The sequence below is a fragment of the Coenobita brevimanus genome, chromosome 65 (assembly GCF_032717465.1).
Source record: "Coenobita brevimanus isolate Jiangsu-jjx chromosome 65, ASM3271746v2, whole genome shotgun sequence".
NCBI classification, from domain to species: Eukaryota; Metazoa; Arthropoda; class Malacostraca; order Decapoda; family Coenobitidae; genus Coenobita; species Coenobita brevimanus.
Genome location: NC_137018.1, coordinates 1,052,925 through 1,073,177, shown reverse-complemented (window position 1 = coordinate 1,073,177; position 20,253 = coordinate 1,052,925). Strand labels below are relative to the sequence as shown.

Here is a 20,253-nt window from a genome sequence, read left to right as displayed (position 1 = left end):
AGAAAAACCTACAAGTCAAAGAAACAGAACTAGATATACCCTCACAAGTAGAACTGATTGCAATAGAGATTAACACATCTGAAAGGGAATTGTGGCAAATTTATACATGGCACCCAAAACAAACGCTGGGGAAAGAGGCGAATATGTAGACCTGGCAGAAAGTACAATTCAGAGTTTAAGAGCATTACTACCTTGAATGGAAGAGGAATATAAATGAATTATATTAACTGGAGATTTCAATACACATATAAATTGGAATACTCTAGATGTAGGAAGTCATCAAAGCTGTTAGGATCAAAGGTTCCTTGATCTTGTGCAGGAGTGTTTCCTAACAAAACATATAAAGGAAAACACCAGAAAAAGAGGACTTGATGATCCATCAGTACTAGATCTTATATTTACTGGGCAAGAAAATGATATTAACAATATAATACATCACCCTCCATCCGGTAAAAGCGACACTGCAGTATTAAACTGCAACTTCAGGATTGCAGTGACATAGTTAACAATAATGAGAGTTACAAAAAGAGCCTAAACTACAAAAAGGGCAACTACGATGACCTAAAGAAGTAATTCTTAGAAACAGATTGGGAAAAGGAGCTTAGAGGACAAGACTGCAATGTTATATATAGAAAATTCTGTGAATTTTATGATATAGGAGTCCAAAATTATATCCCTCAGCACAAAGAAACAAATGAAAATAAGGAAATGGTTTAATACAGAAGAGATTTTGTCAGCAATTTTATTTCTTTTCTCTGACTAATGTTAGTCTACCAACAACAAATATTGATTTAAATAATCGAAGTCTCTTAGGAAATTAGGGTATAGTTGATACTCTAACTCACCAGTAATTATTTCCTTATATCCTAGCCAGTCCCTCTCCCCCCCGATTTGGCCAAATCATAAAGGTTACTTAGCTAGTCAGAGTAACAGATGCCGATAGGCGTAAGGTCTTGGTCGATGTGTCTGGGCCTTTCTAAACTTCCTGGGTGCGATTTTTTTTTACAAAATCTTAAACGAGCTCTAGGAACAGAGTGAGAAAATGGCAAGTTTCTCTCCCCTCATAGGATTCAGAGATGCCAAATACGATTTAATTACAATAAGCTAAATCCAGTGAATTACTTCATGAAACCTACAAAGAAAATCCAACTTAATTTAATCTTGGTTTTAAGTACAGCTAAAGCCAAATATTCACTTCATCTATGTGAATATGTATTAAACCTTCGTTTTCTCGTCTTGATGCACGTCATCCTACCACGCAGGCGCAGTCAGGTCAGTGGAAAATTCCTAAGTAGTTACACGTATTTACCATATAGATGTCCACGATGGTTAAACTCAGTAGCATTTAATTTATTATAATAAGAATTATTAAACAGAACTAGAACGCAATCTCTGGGTAAAAAAAAAAAAAAAAAAAAAAAAAAGTTTGATGGTTTTCCTCTGCTTTTACAAGGGACAACTATTTTAAAATGTAAAGAGTGCAACTGCTCTGGGGGAAAATATTTCCCACAGATTTGCTGTGGAATAGATACAGAAGACACAATAGTGAGATGGCATATAACAACTATAAACAGGCAAGAAATCAGTATACATGGATAAAGAGAGAAGCTCAAAGACAGTTTGAGGAAGACATTATAAATAAAAGCAGTGATCAACCTAAGCTGTTTTACAGCTACATCCGAAGCAAAGCCAAAGTTAAAGTACAGTCCATTACGGACGAGGGGATCATCCATACACAAGAGAAAGATATTTGTGAAGCACTAAATAAAAATTTCCAATAAGTTTTTACAGAAGAAAATAATTTTGAGAGAGATGATATGGAGCATGCATGCCCACACATATTAGCCTACTACATATACAAATATCAGAAAAAGATGTACAGAAAGAATTAAGTAAATTAGACAAGGAAAAGTATATGGTCCTGACGAAATTTCAAGTTGGGTGCTACATGAATGTGCAGAACAGTTAAGCAGACCATTATATTTAATATTCAAGGAATCCTTAGGTCAAGGTAAACTGCTTGATATTTGGAAGAAAGCAAACATTGTTTCCCTATTCAAGAAAGGGAATATAATCTAGTCAGCTACCGACCAGTATCAATGACCAGTGTTGTAAGATACTAGGAAAGCTGATAAGAAAATTTGGGTAAACTATCGAGAAAAACACAATATGATAACAGAAAGGCAATTCGGTTTTAGAGAGGGAAAATCATGTGTTTTTGATCTATTAGCCTACTATGACAAGAGTTACAGAAACATTACAGAAAAGAGAAGGATGGGTGGACAGTATCTATTTAGATTTCAAGAACGCATTTGACAGAGTACCGCACCAAAGACTTATGGAAACTACCATCAAGGAGGAATCCAAGGCAACCTGTACTGTTGGGTCCAGGATTTTCTCAGAAAAAGGGAAAAGGGAATAATACTAAGGGGAAAATTACTCCTCACCAAGTGAAGTGGCTAACAGAGTTCCACAGGGCTCAGTGCTGGCACCAATTATGTTTTTAGTGTATATAAATGTCATAGATAGTAACACTGGAAATGCAAGCCATCTAAATATGTTGGCTGATGACGCAAAAATACAAAGGAGAATTACTAACACAGATTCTTCCAGAGAGCTACAAGAAGAATTAAATTAACTTCATGAATGGAGCAATAAATGGGAAATGGAATTTAAAGGGGAACACACTCCTCAAGTATGGCATTGCGGATGCGAGTCCATTATACAACTTGCACTAAGATATCAAAGCCAGAGCTACCTTCCTTTCACCACTGAGAATGTCTAATTTCGTGAGGGAATTGATCCCCATTAATCAAATTTACATTATCTTGGAACCAGACAAACTGACCTGAGAGGCCTCATTGAAATCCATATGTTCACTTTCCCATATTTCTGAACATTTTTTTTAGGGGGGGGGACTACCCCTAAGAATCATTAGGGGGGCCACACACATTTCAAATATTGCATTGTTTATGAGAGTTCATTGTACAACATGTACTAAGCTATCAGTATCATCTCTGCCATCCTTTTACTCTTTCTGAGAATTTTCAGTTTGGTGAGGGGTCTGACCCTCCAAATAATCATGATTGCAAAATTATGTATAGTGGAAAACCTTCCCAGTAACCAGCCAAACTCACCTGCGAAGGTTCTTTTGTATTCATCATAATTATGGTCTTGGAGGAGTTAAAGCACACACACACACACACACACACACACACACACACACACACACACAAAGCTTGAGTCTAGCGTAACGGTATAGGGCACGTTGCTAAAAAATGGCACCATCCCGCATCGCAGGAATGAAAACTGTTTGCTTCAATTTGACGCTTTTGTGGCATTTTCCAGCAATATGGAGGCGAATTATGTGAAAAAGCAGGTAAGTAACAATACTACTCCTCCATAAACTTTCTAGCAATGTATGTAGGCCCGCTATTATATATATATATATATATATATATATATATATATATAGATAGATAGATAGATAGATAGATAGATAGATAGATAGATACAGTAGATAGATATATCTGATAGGTACAGACATACTGTACATCAATAACATGCACATAAGGGTATTCTGGTGTAATAGGCCAAATTAATCGCTTAGGTAGAGATGTGATACTAACAAGAACACGATACCAAAATTCACAAGAGTAGCTGAGGTAAATTGCCGTTTATAAGCCGCATTATGTGACATAATGATATGGTAACTCCACCACGAGGACGTCTTTTGTATTGTATTCCATTTACCTCGAAAGTATATTACAGCTCAGAACGGTCTCTAGTGCTGAAAACATCAATGAGGGCATATTGTATAAAGACTTCTCCAGTTAGAAGAGTGTGTAATGAGAACTACCTGCATTGCCAGACAATGGCGTTTAGACGATTTTATTCAGCTGAGAGTAAGTCAGGAAGCCCAAGAGTTAATATGCAATAATTTGTTGCCTCTGTTATACCACCGATAGTGAAGGTTGAAACAAACCCTCCGTTTTCGACGGTCATTTACGTGCTTAGCTTCTCTACCTCACACGTAAATGCGCTCTGCAGTGTTGTGTGCAGACTAACCACATCCAGTCATGACACTTTACCGCCAGAAATTTGGGGCTCGCCAGCCGCATCTTCCTCTCAGCATTATTCACGTGTGTGTGTGTGTGTGTGTGTGTGTGTGTGTGTGTGTGTGTGTGTGTGTAATTCACCGGGTCGGTCAGGATCACTTGATGGTCGTGATCGTCAGCTTTTACCCTCCCGGAAGGGAGCTGAGAGCTCATATAGTCCGATCTAAGGGCAAGGCTGTGACCTTCACACACGCACACACCCGTCCCCTTGCTCAAGGGGGACAGTAACCACCCACTTCGTCAGTGAAACTTTTCGCAACCTGAGCGAGGCGCTAACTCCCGTCCACCAGTTGGCAAGCGGGAACGTTACCACTGCACCAGAGAGCGGTGTGTGTGTGTGTGTGTGTGTGTGTGTGTGTGTGTGTGTGTGTGTGTGTGTGTGTGTGTGTGTGTGTGTGTGTGTGTGTGTGTTCCTGCATCCAACTCACCCGGCTGACAGAAGGGATAATAATAAAGATGATCATGATAGTGGTCGTAGTGGCACTAGTAGTACGATGGGACGAATACTCGTATGTTGATTTTAAAACGATGACACTGTGTTGCCGTACGTACGATAATTTTCGTACACGTGCTTAGTTTTTCTGTCGTACAGTACGTTAGTTCGTTAACACTGGTCGAAAAAGTTTAAAAAGTGTTATGGTTCTAGTATATTTTGAGGTGATTCTAAGCAACATGAACCTGTAAATTAGAATACGATATTCATTTTTCGCTAGCACGTCCAGTTTTCGAGAACCAGAGAATAGATATTGTGTAATTTATTAATAGTAATAGTCCAAATGATTTAGGGGGAGAATGCAGGTTATTATATAGAAGCGGAAGGGAGGAGAGAGGTGGACATAGAGTTGTTTTGAGTGAGGAATAAAGAAACAGGTTGCTGGAGGCCAATAACAAAAAAAGACAGACTGATGAGGGTGTGAGGCGAGAGAGAAAAATACATGTTATATCATGGTACAGATCTTGGAAATGGTTGTAGTAAATACCAGGTTAAAAAAAAAAAAGTGAAGGGATGTGTAGCCAAACTAATTAGTGCTCAATGAGAAGAGTAAGGGAAAAACAGATGACCAGAAAAATAGGAAGGAGAAAAAAGCTGAAAGTGTGGGAACTAAAGAGAAAGATTAGAAACTTTAAAGGAAGAAGTAGAGGGGACAATGGAAAGGATGAGTATGGAGGACAAGAATACAGAAGAAAGATTATGAAAAAAATTTTAGTAAAGGCAGCAGAAAACGTACCCGGCAGAACTCAAGATGGCAGAGGAGGGGAGATTAAGCGGTGATGGAGAGACAAGATCCGACCATTGCTTAAGCAGAAATAACGGGCGCCATTAACTAACGGGAGAGAAATAATAACGAGGAAAAGAGATGTGAGTATAGTGTAATAAAGAGGTTGGCCAAAAGAGAGATACGATTAAGGGGCGAGGCAGAGGAGGCGTTGCACGAAAGCCTGGGTATGAAGTGAGAGAAAAGGATGTACAGAGATGCTAAGTCAAGATGAAAAGGATCTGGGAGACATCGACGGAGTGTAGAGTAGAACAGGGGAACTGTTGCAGAAGGAGGATGTTAAGAAGAGGTGGAAGAAATATCTCGAAATTACTGAGTATGGAAAATGAAGGATCAGAGAAGAATGACATGGTGGAAGGCCCAGTGGAGACTATAGGGAGAAACGAAGTTGAGACAGCTTTGGAAAAAGTGAAAAATTGGAAGGCTGCGGAACCTTCAAAAGTAGTGATGGGAATGATAAGGAACCCTGGACGCTGAGGGTGGAAGCTGGATCTTAGAGCTTATGCATGAAGTATGGAGGAAGGAGAAGATGCAGAAGAGTGGAAACAGAGTAGGATGATACCAATATATATAAAATAGAGGTGACGTGCTGAAGCGTGGGAATTACAGGGGCATGCAGTTGACTGGGCATACACTGAAGAAAGGGCTGGGGATGAGAAATTAAAAAGGAAGACTTAGGTCCATAATATGTAGTACGGAGTTATGAATGAAAGGGACAACAGGTGCTCTGATAGTAGTAAGACAGCTGCAGAAAAAAAAAAAAAAAACGCTGGAGGGAAATGGAAAGATGTATTATGGTTTTCTAGATTTGGAGATGGCCTATGACAGAGAATCCAAAGAAGTAATATATTGGGTACCGGGTATCGAGAAAGTTCTGGAGTAGCTGAGGAAAATGATACATGAAATATATAATGGTTCTAAGCTTACTGTGGGAACTCTTTATTGAGACACAAAATGGTTTGGGATGGAAGTGGGGATACATCAGGGATCAACTCTCACTCTTCAGTGAGAACATCAGATGACAGGAGTTGTGGGAACTCTTATATGCAGGCGACCTGGGGGTAATGGCCGAGACGGAGGAATGTCTACAAGAGTTGGTTTTGGAGTGGCAAGAAGCACATGAGATTGGGGGATTGAGAGTGAATGCAGGGAAAATGAGATAACGGCCAGTGGCAGATTATGAGGAGAGGTGGTACAAATTGCTGTGCTCATAGGAGCTGGCTGTAGCTGGGTGAAGGATTCAAGCACCTGGGAACAGTAGTGATGGAGACGGATGGACAGATGTGGATGCTATGGAGATGGTGGCAGCGACTTGAAGAAAGTGGAGAGAGATCAGTGGGGTGATATTAAGGGCAAGATTTGCTTAAGACAAGCTAAAAATGTGCAAAACGGTGATTAGACCAGTGATGTTGTAGGAGCTGAGAAGTGGGCACTGACAAAGGAAGGGAGGTTGCTAGAAAGGACGGGGAGAAGGATGTTGAGATGGATACAGGGAATATCTCTGCTGGTGCCTTTAACAAACGACGAGGTAAGAAGAGAAAGAGAGATGAGCATAACGAAGACGTAGGAGCATATCAAACCGAGGTGGTTAAATCACGTTATATGATTGGAGGAGGAGCAATCATTAATGAAGGCAAGGAATAAACCAGTTAGAGGAAGACAATCCTGAAGAAGACAGAGGATGAAACGGATGGAAGGAGCAGAGCATTGGATAGATCAGCTTGGGGCGACAAAAGAGGACGCTTTAGACAAAGTATGATGGAAGCAACGTACAAGAGTGGAGCAATACTTATAACTTATATTGTCTGGTCCCCAAAGGTTATCTCCCTAAAATAAAACATATCAGAGTAACAATACTGGTTCATTATTGTGTATCTAGAAACCAGATTACAATGCTAGTACACAAGTGCAGATATATTCTTAGATATATATAAAGCATATTTCATAACTATTCAGTCATTCCCAAGAATAGGTCTGCTGATTCCGCAGCATTTTAGCCACTTTGCAGCCGTACTGTAGTCTTGGAACAAATCATGAAGTTGTAATCCAAACCTTAATTTGGCAGTAATTTATGGAAACTTCAATGCGTGCAAATATCTGGCTTCCCCATTTCACAGCTGAATGTGCTGTGCTGTGTGTAATGTAAGCTGAAGACACTGAATATTCATTAATTGTTCCATGAATGACTATTAGAAATTGGATGTCTGCATACAACTTCACCTTTTAAGCATTAACAGAACCAAAGTGTCTGTTGTGCATGAAGACCTCTCTGACGTAGTAATGGTCGATCGAGTCGCAAAGACAAAAAACCTGCTATTGTTGTAGCGTGGTTGTCGCCAAGTTTCCCGGTCATGTATAATATATCATGTAGGATAAATATAAACCAAGAACATATTTCATGCAAAGGGTTGTAATATATATGCCACCTTGTGACAGTAGTCCAAATATTATTCTAGGTCTAAAAATAAACAAAATGGCAAAATAAAGGTTACTAAAATAATATATAGTACCATTGTTCCAGCTCCGCCTTTGCCCCGTGGAATGTGCTCATATTCATAACCATCAAATACGTTTCTGAGCACTGTATAAGCCCACAGATAGGAAGTGGAACAGAGGACCCACCGCCCCGTCCGTGTTTAATGCAATAGATAAATAACACTTTACTCTAATGGCACTCGAGGTAGGAGGAAGTTCTGTATATAGAGAATCTTTTCATTTGATTTATGTACCGTAAGACAGTGAAGAACTTTCCAGTCCATCTTCGCACCTTATAAACAAGACCATCCTCCTTAGTCATGAACATGGCCATCTTCCATCATGAACATAACTATTTTCCCTCCTCATGAACATGGCCATCCTCCCTTCTCAAGAACATAACCATTCTCCCTCTTCGCTAAAATGACCATCTTTCGTCCTCATGAGCATGACCATCTTCCCTCCTCATGAACATGGGATACTGGGTGTGGAAAGAGACTATTGATCAAATAATGGGATACAGATGCTTAAAGAAACACCCATAATTGATTCATGTATGGCCTTGTGTTGCAAAACAGTCCTGAAATTGTTTTAAGCTATTGTACAGTACCAAAATACATCAACATCCCAACTACCCACTCAGACAATCCAAATAAGCATCAAACAATTCTTTTACACTTACGACAATTCAGTTTCACTTATGAACTAGCTACACTCTCGACAAACCTTGTACATTCCGAGAAACCTAATTTCTCTTCAAACGACCCTCCTACTTCTCCAAAAGTTTCTCAGTGAAGTTGATGGTAATGTCCTGGATTAATATATTATCAAAATTGGCCAGGTCAGCAACAGACTTGATCTTTTCATTTACCCGACGGTCGAAGGGGAAGCCCATGGGACGCTGGTCGGGGTATTTGGAGTCCAGGCTACCACAGAGAGACACCCCCTGCTTGCACCTACTACTGCTATCTGATTCAGGTACCTGTAGATAAAAATAAGGCGGAACACGTGTGAAAACATTAACAGAGTTTGACAGATTTGCTAATGTCATGTATGGTGTGAGTATACTGTTCGGGAAAAAAAGCATAGGACTATTAACATATGGTGCGGGGAATTAAAACAAAAATACTATGGGGAAATAAAGACGTTAAGCACGTCTGTGTTCCCTGTATGGCAGGAAGGGGGAATTCTGATCGGATATTTGCATCCAAGATACGAAATAAGGACATGCCATTATCACACGTGGGATTGTTAGCAGGTTGTGACACCTGTGGGTGGAAATAAATACTAAAGCACAGAACTGACAAGATGTAATAACATATGCTGAAGTTAAACACCATATGGGGCTTTGCTGAAGTTAAACACCATATGGGGCTTTGCTGAAGTTAAACACAATATGGGGCTTTGCTGAAGTGAAAAATCATGTGGGTATTTGCTGAAGATAAACACCATATGAGGCTTTGCTAAAGTGAAACACTAGTTGGAGCCATGCTAAAGTGAAACACCATTTAGAGGTTTGCTGCGGTGAAGCTACTTACATGTGAAAAATCCTGAGGGAGCTAAGTAAAATATCACCACTTTGTGTGTGAAAGTCCTTAGGTGTGACTGACTGATTGAGCTGCTCGTAGAGATGATTCTGCATGAAAAAGAGAGAGAGAAAAAAAAAAAACAAAATTGGCCAAAGGTGTGAAAAACAATGTTAGTACGAGTGTAAAGATGTGTTGGAAGATTGAAACGGGGCGGTGGGAAGGTTACAAAACAGTGTGGGAAACAGAAAAAGACTGTATATAGGTAGGTCACCGCTTTATCACGCTTGAGGTGTCATTTGATGGAAGGTGTGACATGGGTAGGAAAAAAAAAAAAGAGACCTGTTGAGGTACTTTCCTTACAAGAGAAGCAACTGCATTCCCACACTTACAAATCCTCGATTACTGTAATGTGTGTTAGTGAATGGACAAGTGGAAACAAGGAAGATTGTGAAAAGTGGGTATGAACAGACAGAAATTGTGCAAAATACTTTATGCAGTCTGTTAGAAAATGGGTGAGAACAGATGCAGTGGAAGAAAAGGCAGAATAGAGTTGGAACGGTTGTAAAAACATAAGATAAACTTGTTTGGAAAGATTGGACGGAGCCGAGAAAAGGGGGTGTAAAGATAAAGGATGAAGAGACTGATAAAAAGTGTGGCATAGTAGGAACAGGGAATTTTTGTAAGGGTATGTAGCACCCTGGGTACCAGAGAAGGAGTCGCCATTACCACAACTACGACTGCCGTCTGCAGGGGAGTGGCCAGTGAGCACGTAGAATAGGAAGATTGGGTAACAAGAAGTGGTAAAGGTGCATCGGGAGCGTACAAAAAAGGCACAAGTAGGGTGTGAGCGAGTTGAAAAGGTGTGTGAAGGTGGAAAGGTGTAGGAAGGATGAAAGGTTTCGGAGACTGGAAAGAGGGTTGGGAGGATTGAAAGAGAATGCTGAAAGGATAAAAAAAATGCTGTTGAAGGTTAGACGAGGCTGTTGAAGGGTTAAAAGAGGCTGCTGAAGGGTTATAGGATGCCGTTGAAGGGTTAATATATCGTTGAAGGGTTAATATATCGTTGAAGGGTTAAAAATGGCCGATGAAGGGTTACAAGAGGGTACTGCCGAGTTAACAAACAGTGTTAAAGGGATAAGAGACGGTGTGGGAGGGTTAAAAGAGGGTGTAGCAGGGGTGAAAATGATGTGGGAGGTGTGAAAGAGGGTATGGAGGGTTAATATAGGGTGTGGGGGGGTTAAATGAGGGTGTGGGAGGCTTGAAAGGCGTGTTAGATGGATGAAAAGGGGTGTGGGAGGTGTGAAAGAAGGTATGAGAGAGGTCAAAAAAGGTGTAGATGGTTTTAAAGACGGTGTGGGAGGGATGGAAAAGGGTGTGGAACGATTGAATGAGAATGTTGGACGGTTGAAAGAGGGTGTGGGACGGTTGGAAGATGATGCACGATGTAGAAAGGGATTTAAAAGGGCAGGAAAATGCTGTAATCAAGCAGAAGTAAACACCGTCGCAACACATGTAATTGTGAATGACAAGACTTGTGGGTAGAAAAACAGACAGAATATATGAAAAATGAGAAAAATGGTAGGCAGAAACTGAAAACACGTGTGAAAGAGAGTGAAAATACATAGGGGAAGTGTACCGTATAGGGAGGATGGAAAAGTGTGTGGGAAGGCCGTCAACCGCAAACAGACCTACCTTGTCCTTCTCATAGTCAGTGATCATAACAAACAACTGGAATGTCATGCCGCCAGGCCTCCCACGGGGCACCAACAGATGTTGTGGAAACCCACACCCACAATAATCGTTTTCGGCGTTTTCAGGAGTTCCTGAGGATTGGAAGGGGATGATTATAATACAGAGTCGAGTATAAGAGATTGAAAATGTAAAACAATCTGGAAACTCTGAAGATACAAGTTTTAACAAAAGGGGGTTTTTGCTAAGCTAAATATCATTCTCCATTGGTATTCCTAAGAAGTGGGGGAAGGAACGTGAAATTGCTTAAATTGTCTATGGAACTTATAGTTCTAAATGGTTTGATGGAAAATGTTATCCAATGTGGATATAATCAACCGCCAGGGTTCCTAAGTACTGGGAGGGCAGGGTAGTTAAAAAAAACGATAAGACAGTAGCTATCTGGAATTTCTAACTATATATCGTATTTATGGTGCACCTTGCTACAGATGCATATTGAAAAGCAGCAAAAAAATTATTATTATAAAACTGTCTGTTTGGGCACCTGATCTGAGGATCTTTCAATTTTCAGCCATGTGCTATGCCACTAAACCACTTGACTGCATGAAAGGTGTGGGTAGTGTCGCTCAATTTAGCGTGAGCTATCCACAAACGAGATTTCCATCATCCTATGACATTCGGTTCGTTCAGTGGCAATATAGACAAGCCAAGGAGCAACGGGACGTCCATTTTTTTAAAGTGCAATGGAAACAGATTTGTGAGAGCAAAGGGAGGAGACAGGTCACTATTTCCAACGGGGATGAAAAGTTAATGACTAAGAAAGTTCAGCCTCCCGTTTCACTAATCACTGGAAGCAACTCCTGGCCACTTTTCTTTGCTGTTTTTTTTTTCTACATCCTCATCATCATCAGTAATAGTAAAAACTAGTTACCTATTCTTTTTGTGTAGCCAGACTTAGGAATCTTCGCCATAAATGTTTATGGAATATAAGATATGTATAATATCAACAAGATCTGAAGGCCCTAAGATAACTTCTTGTGTAACATCAAGGGATTTGATGACGAAGGTATAGAAGAACACATGTGTAAATTTTACGTTTGTCTGAATAACTGGCTAATTGTATGTTTAACTGTAACCATATTCCATTCAGATCATAAGAGGGGACACATCTATACACCTGGAAAGTTACAGCTTTAAAGCTTTTGAGGTTGTCTCTAAAACGTGTTGTAAAGAAATACTGAGCAGATTTGAATTCGGTGCATTTCACCAGGCTAAATGGCAAAATATTAAGCCAAAATTATTCAGCAAACATTCTTATCATAAAATTTTCAACCCTTAACATAAGGTCTACAGTGATAACAAAAGTGCTTTTTTCTGGAATGTGGAGTTCTTAGAATATTGCTTCAGCAATTTCATAATTCTGTTTATTACTATTATTAGTTATTCTTCAACATACCCTCTTCAGCGAGTTTCTCTAACTGTCTAAGTAAACTACGAGCCTTTTGCACATTATTCAATCTTTTTAAAAGTAATTTATCATGGCAGTGACTAACCAGGCCTTGGAGTGTTCAGGGAAGAGAACAAAAACTGTCATCAATGGCCTTTCTTCCAGTGATGACCAAGCAAGTTATCCTAGACCTTTTGTGACTTGGTTTCTGCTGATTAACGCAAGATTCGTAGCCTTCTCTCTAACTTCCTCTCTGCTGAACGCCACCTCTCCTCAACGCCTCCCTCACGTTTTTAGTAACCGGGACCCAGTTGAAGCCACAGATACTATTTCTTTACTGTAACCTTCAACCATTTCAATACTCATTTCCGGTACAAAGGTGGATGTTGTTTGTGTGTACACAACAGACTCACTTATTTTTATGTTTCTCATCCTTCTTTCTTTCCATCCTCTTCTGTCTTTCTTAATTCTTTCCTCGTCCTTCTGCCTACGGGAGACTTTACACTCCCTCTTCTGTCTTTCTTTCCTTCATTCTTTCCTCTTCCTTCTGCCATGGGTGACTCTACACTGAGTGACAAGCCAAATGGTTTCCTGTACACCAGGAAACCATTTACTATGCTGGGTGGTAACCATATAACCAAATTTTGGCGCCTGGTGGTTTAGTGGGTAATTACGGCACTCCAATAGGATTAACCCGGTGAAGACTCAAGGGGTGGCTGGGGTTTATTGCTCACGTAATGCCACTCAGGGATGAGTGAGGCTGGTCACATTCATCTTAAATATCAGGACCAACTCGCCTAGCCCTGGGCTTCTACGCTTCTCATGGGGCAACGTAGGATTGGATGATGAATGGATGGACTCATCTTCCAGTATAAACTTTCTCTGACAGCTTGTCATTCTTCTTACTGTTAATATTTTTTACTCCATTTACACCAACAGGTTAATGTGGGCACAAACAAACTTCATGCAGTCTTCTTGTAGCCCCTGTACTAAAAGACCTCCTAAACCCATGAGAAGACGCCCCCAGCAGTCAGTGGGGTTAACAACACCTGGACGGACCTGGATCGCTGCCATTCCCTTGCTCCAGATCTTTGAAGGTGAACTCGTGTGGGTTGGTGACGGAGGAGTTCATGGACGACCTCACGATGTGGTTTGAATCCGGCTTCACTGTGAGGGGCAGGGCAAGAAAGATTAGGTTAGAGGTGTGTGTGTGTGTGTGTGTGTGTGTGTGTGTGTGTGTGTGTGTGTGTGTGTGTGTGTGTGTGTGTGTGTGTGTGTGTGTGTGTGTGTGTGTGTGTGTGTGTGTGTGTGTGTGTGTGTGTGTGTGTGTGGGGGAAGAAATGTAAAACTAGCGATGGAAAGAGTGTGTGTGTGTGTGTGTGTGTGTGTGTGTGTGTGTGTGTGTGTGTGTGTGTGTGTGTGTGTGTGTGTGTGTGTGTGTGTGTGTGTGTGTGTGTGTGTGTGTGAGTGTGTGTGTGAACGTGTGGTGAGACCGGATATCTACAGGGAGTGTGTGTGTGTGTGTGTGTGTGTGTGTGTGTGTGTGTGTGTGTGTGTGTGTGTGTGTGTGTGTGTGTGTGTGTGTGTGTGTGTGTGTGTGTGTGTGTGTGTGTGTGTGTGTGTGTGTGTGTGTGTGTGTGTGTGTGTGTGTGTGTGTGTGTGTGTGTGTGTGTGTGTGTGTGTGTGTGTGTTGGGAAGGGGGAAGAGAAAAGTAAAACGAGCGATGGAAAGAGTGAGAGTGAGAGAGGAGCGAATTAAAAGAGACAGAGAGGGAAGAATATGAAAGAAGAGTAAGAGCGGGATTGGAAAGTGACAGTAAGAATAATAGGAGGAGGAGTGACAGTAAATATATGAGAAAGATTTAGAGCAGTAGTACAGGGAGGGGAAGAACAGAGTGAGATTAATATTGTAAGGAGCAAAAATAATATTTCTCATGAATGTTACAATAAAAGCAAGCGTGGAGAAATAAATGAAGGAATGCGGATGAGAGCTGAAGGTGAAAGGTGTGGAAGGAGTGAGGCGAAAAGGACAGGTGGAAAGAGTGACAGGCAGTGGAAGTAAGGGTGAGAGGAAAAGTGATATAAGTGGACTGAGGGAAAGAGTTAGGGAGAAAGTGTAAGACTAAGAGGAGAAAGTGAATGAGTGCGGACAATGAAAGTGAAACAGCACTAATGGATCGAGAGTTGAAGCGCTAGTACCCATGCGAGTGCGAGGAAGAAGATAATAAAGAGCGGCATACCTATAGATAAACGAGTTTAACCAATATCTGTCAGTTTATCTACTGTCTGACGCAACTTTTCATAAGAATTACCTCAACATAAAGATAATAATGTATTTCTTGCTTTACCCATTGGCAACAGACCTCCCATGACACAGCAGCCGCTCTGATATAACAGCATTTTCCAACCATGTCCCTCTGTCTCATTGGTCTACTTTTCCAACTCCTTACAACCGATGGCTTATTTTGTTGGTTTATTATCTCCATCTAAGGACAGTTATCTTCAGTTTAAGAGACACTTTTCAATTAATGGTAGCTTAATATACCCATCATTATCCCCTTCACTATTAAAGGCTCTTCTCAGTTCGACAAAACAGTCTAGAGGTAAAAAAAAAGAAAAAAAAAAAAAACTAGACAATTACGTCATCGTAGATAATGAATGAAACTTTGATCTTACTTTACCTACATCATCTTCTGTCCTATGTTAAAATGTTCCAATCCTGCGATTCTGTTATTAGCTTGTCCAATTCCACTGCAGGACCCAACACTCTCCACTCTGGCTTCTAGCCTGTTAGCATGTCACATCCTAGCCTATGGTATATGTAAACTTCATCTTCCCACTGTGCCCTGCCGCTACTTTTCATCTTTCTGATTTACCCTAACTCAGTTCGGCCATTTCCAACTTAGCTTTACCTACTTTGACATATCCTGTGCATGTCTGACAACCTAACTTATGCAACTTACTATAGGCTGTGTATTACTGATGGATTAAAATTTACGTAGCCTAGCAACTCAGTCCATGTTGTTAACCTGTGCTGACAGACCCACCCTGAGCATTCCTGAGCTATCCTAATTTAACCTAACAGAAGATTTTGAATCTCTCTCTCTCTCTCTCTCTCTCAACAGTACATATATATATATATATATATATATATATATATATATATATATATATATATATATATATATATATATATATATATATATACATACATACTGTATATGTTCAATGAATAATAATATGCCATCGGATCAGTTAAACGTCCCTATGAGATGGCCCTGACGCCTACCTCAATATTGCAGTCAATATATTCATAACCGTCATATTAACCTCACCTCTTCTGGCCTGCACTGGTAAGGAAGGCTTCAAAACCTGTCTACAGATTTTTTCAAGCGACCCTAAGATATATTGCAATTACGCTAGGTTTTGACATGACCTCTCCGCTGAGAAAGGAGTGACATCACACTCCCCTTTGAGGTTAAGGTGTTTGTACGCGTACCAATCTGTAACTGAATGCCCTTCCTGCTATCAAACAAACGCCCTTGGCTGCGATCTGCCGGTCAACTCCTCAGTCGATAGCTTGCGGTCTAGCCCATTAGGCAATGGCGACTATATAGAGCCAGAATCGACCCTTACCTCACGCTGGCAATGTACTGTACAAATCAGGAATCGGTGTCTGTAGTGAAAGTTGTGTTTATATTAATGCCATTGTCTTTTACTGGCTAAGTTGGTGTACCATACATTCTGTGGATGACACTGGTATGATCCAACAAAGTAAGAACACAGACTAACATTATTAATGGAGTTACACATAACACCCACCCAATGTCTGTTACAATGGAGTATCGAGCCCAAGAACAAAACACACACAGACCAGGAGGCGAACGCATATCCCTAAACAGACTTGGGTCCAACATAGCCTTCTCTTCCTGAACAAAACCTAACAAACTCCCACCCACCCACCCCACCCACATACATACATGACTCAGAATGAAAAGCAAAGATGTCTTTTCAGCCCATAGTACTGTTTGTCCATAACGCCCAACTTCGTCAAATCAAGCTTAATCAATATCTTTATCCACCTCATTATAACATAACCTACTCCTAGCCTGTCCTACTCTAAACTAACCTTAGCCAGCTCAGACTAATGTATTCCGATCTAACCTACTTTTATCCGACCCAATCTGGCCTAGCAAGTAGTACTCTTATCCAACACAGTCTAGCCTAACCTGATCTTTCGTACCCTACTCTTACTCAGTTTAATCTAACCTAACTTATCCCTATTCAGCTCAGTCTAACTTAACCTATACCTAAAAATAAAAGAAAAAAAAAAATGTCTTACGTTCAAAGACAAACTTGTCCATTTCTGCCCACAGGAGACGCTGGTCCATAAAGTTCATCTCTGTGCCCCTCGCATTCTCACGCGGAGCCATGAAGATGCGCACGGTCACATTCATATCCATTTGCCTCTGGTTGGTAACCTGTTGGAAGAGGCAAGATAAACAGGATCACTATTTCACCATCAAGACGTTTAATTTGTTAAATACCCATTTTATTACGCTGACAAATTTAATCACGTTTCTGAGAGACTTTTCGAAGTGGAAGAGTTTGATATAGGCCTAGTCTTTATAAACCTCTTCACCATCAACTTTGTCAAACTAGTCTCCAAAGCAGTTATCTCGTAATGCAAAATGCAATTCTAAGGGATTCTTTCATCATGTATGGAGTAAGGAAAATGAAAAAAAAAAAGAAAAAAAAAAAACAGGCCTTTTGCTAAACTCGAAAGGTGATCTTGTTCATGACAACCAAGGAATAGCAAAAATACTGAATTATTCGTTTCACAGTGTTTTCATCCATCCATCCATCCATCATCCAATCCTCTGTAGCCCCATAAGGAACGTAGGAACCCGAGGCTAGGCAAATTGGTTCTGACATTTAAAATGAGAGTGACCAGCCTCACTGAAAATTGGATTTAAAAAAAAAAAAAAAAAGCCCCACAAAATACCGCCCATTCAACCTAACGTCTGCACTAAGCAAACTTTGGGGGAAGAAGGATGTTAAAGGTAAAACTACCTTATTGATTAACAAGCATAATCTTATAGCAGATAATTATCATCATGGGTTCCGTAATAACATATCATGCCTTACAAATTTACTTCAGTTTAAAAATAACGTGCAAAAATAACGTCAGATGTCTTTTACGTAGATTTTCAAAAAGCGTCACATACGCCCTCTTCCCCCATGAAAGACTGCTAGAAAAACTAAAAGTCAACGGCCTCTAACAAGTTACATTCATGGACTGGTGACTGGTTAACGAATCGTAAGCAGCGTGAAATGATAAACGGCAAACCATCAGAGTGGCTAGAAGTAACTAGTGGAGTTCCTCAAGAGTTAGTTCAAGGACCAGTTCTTTTCACTGTTTACATCAGTGCTCTAGAAAATGAACCAGTTTGTAAGGTGGCGAAATCTGCAGATTGCACAAAGACTGGAGACAGAGTAATTACGAAAGCGGACTGTGAATCTATACAGAATACTGGATAAGTTAATAAACTGGGGTAAATAATGGCAGATGATATTGAATATGGATATACAGTATTTAAGGTAAAGCATTTCAGTGACAAAGGCATGACATACGAATCTAGCATGCTTGATACCGTTTCTGACGGAAGCAAAAGACGAGAAAGAATTAGGAGTGATTATAAGTAGTGACCTCAAAAAGTAAAAACAGTGTATAACAGTCACCAACAAGGCAAAGAAAATTCTCGGCATCATGGCAAGGAACTTCGACCATAAAACACCTGATATTATGTCAAAGCTTTATGCATCTTTAGTCAGACCACACCTAGAATACTGTGAGCAACACTGTCCGCAAACCTTATTGAGGACGAAGACAAACTCGAGCGCGCCACGTAGAGTCACAAAAATTATCTAATTGCTGCAAAATTTACTCAACACAGCTGCTACTAACGAATCTATATAGGTTGTCTCTAAAAAAAAGCAACACTCACAGGAGATCTAATAGAAGTGTAAAATTCTCAACAAACTTGATAATTAAAAGTAATGGAATGAAACTCAAAAGCAAGATATGCAACACTAATAATGAGAAAAGTTACTTCTATATTCTTGTAGTAGAACAATGGATTAAGCTGCTGGTAGCAGTAGTTATTGCAAAAGCTATTGATACGCTTAAAGAAATTCGGCTGGTCAAATATTTTGAGACCACAATCTATAACTAAATTGCGTATAATGACACTGAGGCGTTTTGCCTAATTATCAGAACATTCGGCAATAATGTTTCCTCTTTCTTTTACAGATCCGTAGATTTGAGATCAAATAGTTGTTCCCCTTTTCCTTCTCCTATAAAATCTTCCAAGCATGTTCTGTCTAACAAGCATGGTGTTTTTTCGGTATTGTTCGGTATTGTTTTACAATCAGCTAGTCAGGTCAGGTGCGGGTAAGGGGATGGGTCTGTTATGATGTGGCAGGGGTAAACCAGCTCTGCTGTCGGGCCCTGCTGCGGATGTCACTGATTGCATTGCGCAGTTGACCCTTGTGCGGTGTGGTGCGGTGAGGATCTGTCCGTTCTCCCCTTTGGGGCTAAGATGTGAATGAATGTGTTTAAATGGATGAGTAAATGGAGAGTGTGTCGTCCTGTCTCGGCTACCTCCCTTTCCTTGGGGGAAGCAGCCTAGGTATATAGATAGATAGTTTTACAAGTTGCCAATATGCAGTTCAGTAGTATTACCACCATAAACCCATAGTATATTACCTAAGAATGCTAATGAACCCCCATAACCCCATTCGGAAATCGATATTTACAGAGATAATGAATTTACTTTAAATTTCCCCCCAAAATAAACATACCATGGATCTTCACTCGGTCAGTCCGTGTGAATTTTGAAAAATGCATGCGTTCGTACGTGTGTTTCGCCTTCCGTTGACTGCGCATGCGTCTGCTAGGTCTATTTCACCCACTCATAAACATACTTTAGGTCACGTGATGGTATTCTACCAATCAATTTGATCCTTCTCGCTATGAACTTTGACTGGATGAGGAGGGGAAATGAAGCATTTCCGACAGAAAACGGAGCCAAAAATCATTCAAGGAGCATCAAAAACCACCAGAAAAATATACTGCACAACCTGGACCTTCGTATCTCTGAGGTAAGCATTTCACTGCGGCACGTTAGGTTAGGTTAGGTTAGGTTTGGTTAGTTTAGGTCTGTTTGGTTAATTTAATTGGTTTTGCAGTATATTTTTCTGGTGGTTTTTTATACGATTTGAGTGATTTTTGCCTTCGTTTTCTGTCAGTTAGGTTAGGTCTGTTTGGTTAGGTTAACTAGTTTTGCAGTATATTTTTATGGTGGTTTTTGATGCGATTTGAGTGATTTTTGCCTTCGTTTTCTGACGAAAATGCTTCATTTCACATAGTCATCCAGTCAATGCTCATGATTGGAAAAAGAGGCAAAATGAAGCATTTCCGACAAAAATGAAGGTCAAAATTACTCATATCTCATCAAAAACTGCCAGAAAAATATAACGCGCAACCTGGGGGATGTATTGGCAACTTGTAAAAATTTACCGTTTTTTCCTACCCTTTTTCCTGCCGGTTTTACCAGAGTGGGGGATAGCCTTCCTCTTTTAGATCCTTTCATATTACATGTTGGATAGGTCTTAGTTGAATTAGCCTATCTTTCCGACAGATAACCTCATCATGGG

The 20,253-nt window shown here is 40.3% G+C and overlaps 1 protein-coding gene across 1 annotated transcript in view; it reads right to left on the bottom strand.

Annotated features, from left to right (window-relative positions):
- Positions 1-8,639: 8,639 nt before the first annotated feature.
- The window catches only part of LOC145404871 (phenoloxidase 3-like), a 37,414-nt gene continuing 25,800 nt past the window's right edge, over positions 8,640-20,253 (bottom strand). Inside the window, exons 8-11 of the mRNA XM_080276373.1 lie at positions 16,877-17,015; positions 13,595-13,702; positions 11,092-11,222; positions 8,640-8,852 (exon numbers count right to left, since the gene is read on the bottom strand). Coding sequence (XP_080132499.1) covers positions 8,640-8,852; positions 11,092-11,222; positions 13,595-13,702; positions 16,877-17,015 — 591 coding nt within the window. The remainder of the gene's footprint in view (positions 8,853-11,091; positions 11,223-13,594; positions 13,703-16,876; positions 17,016-20,253) is intronic.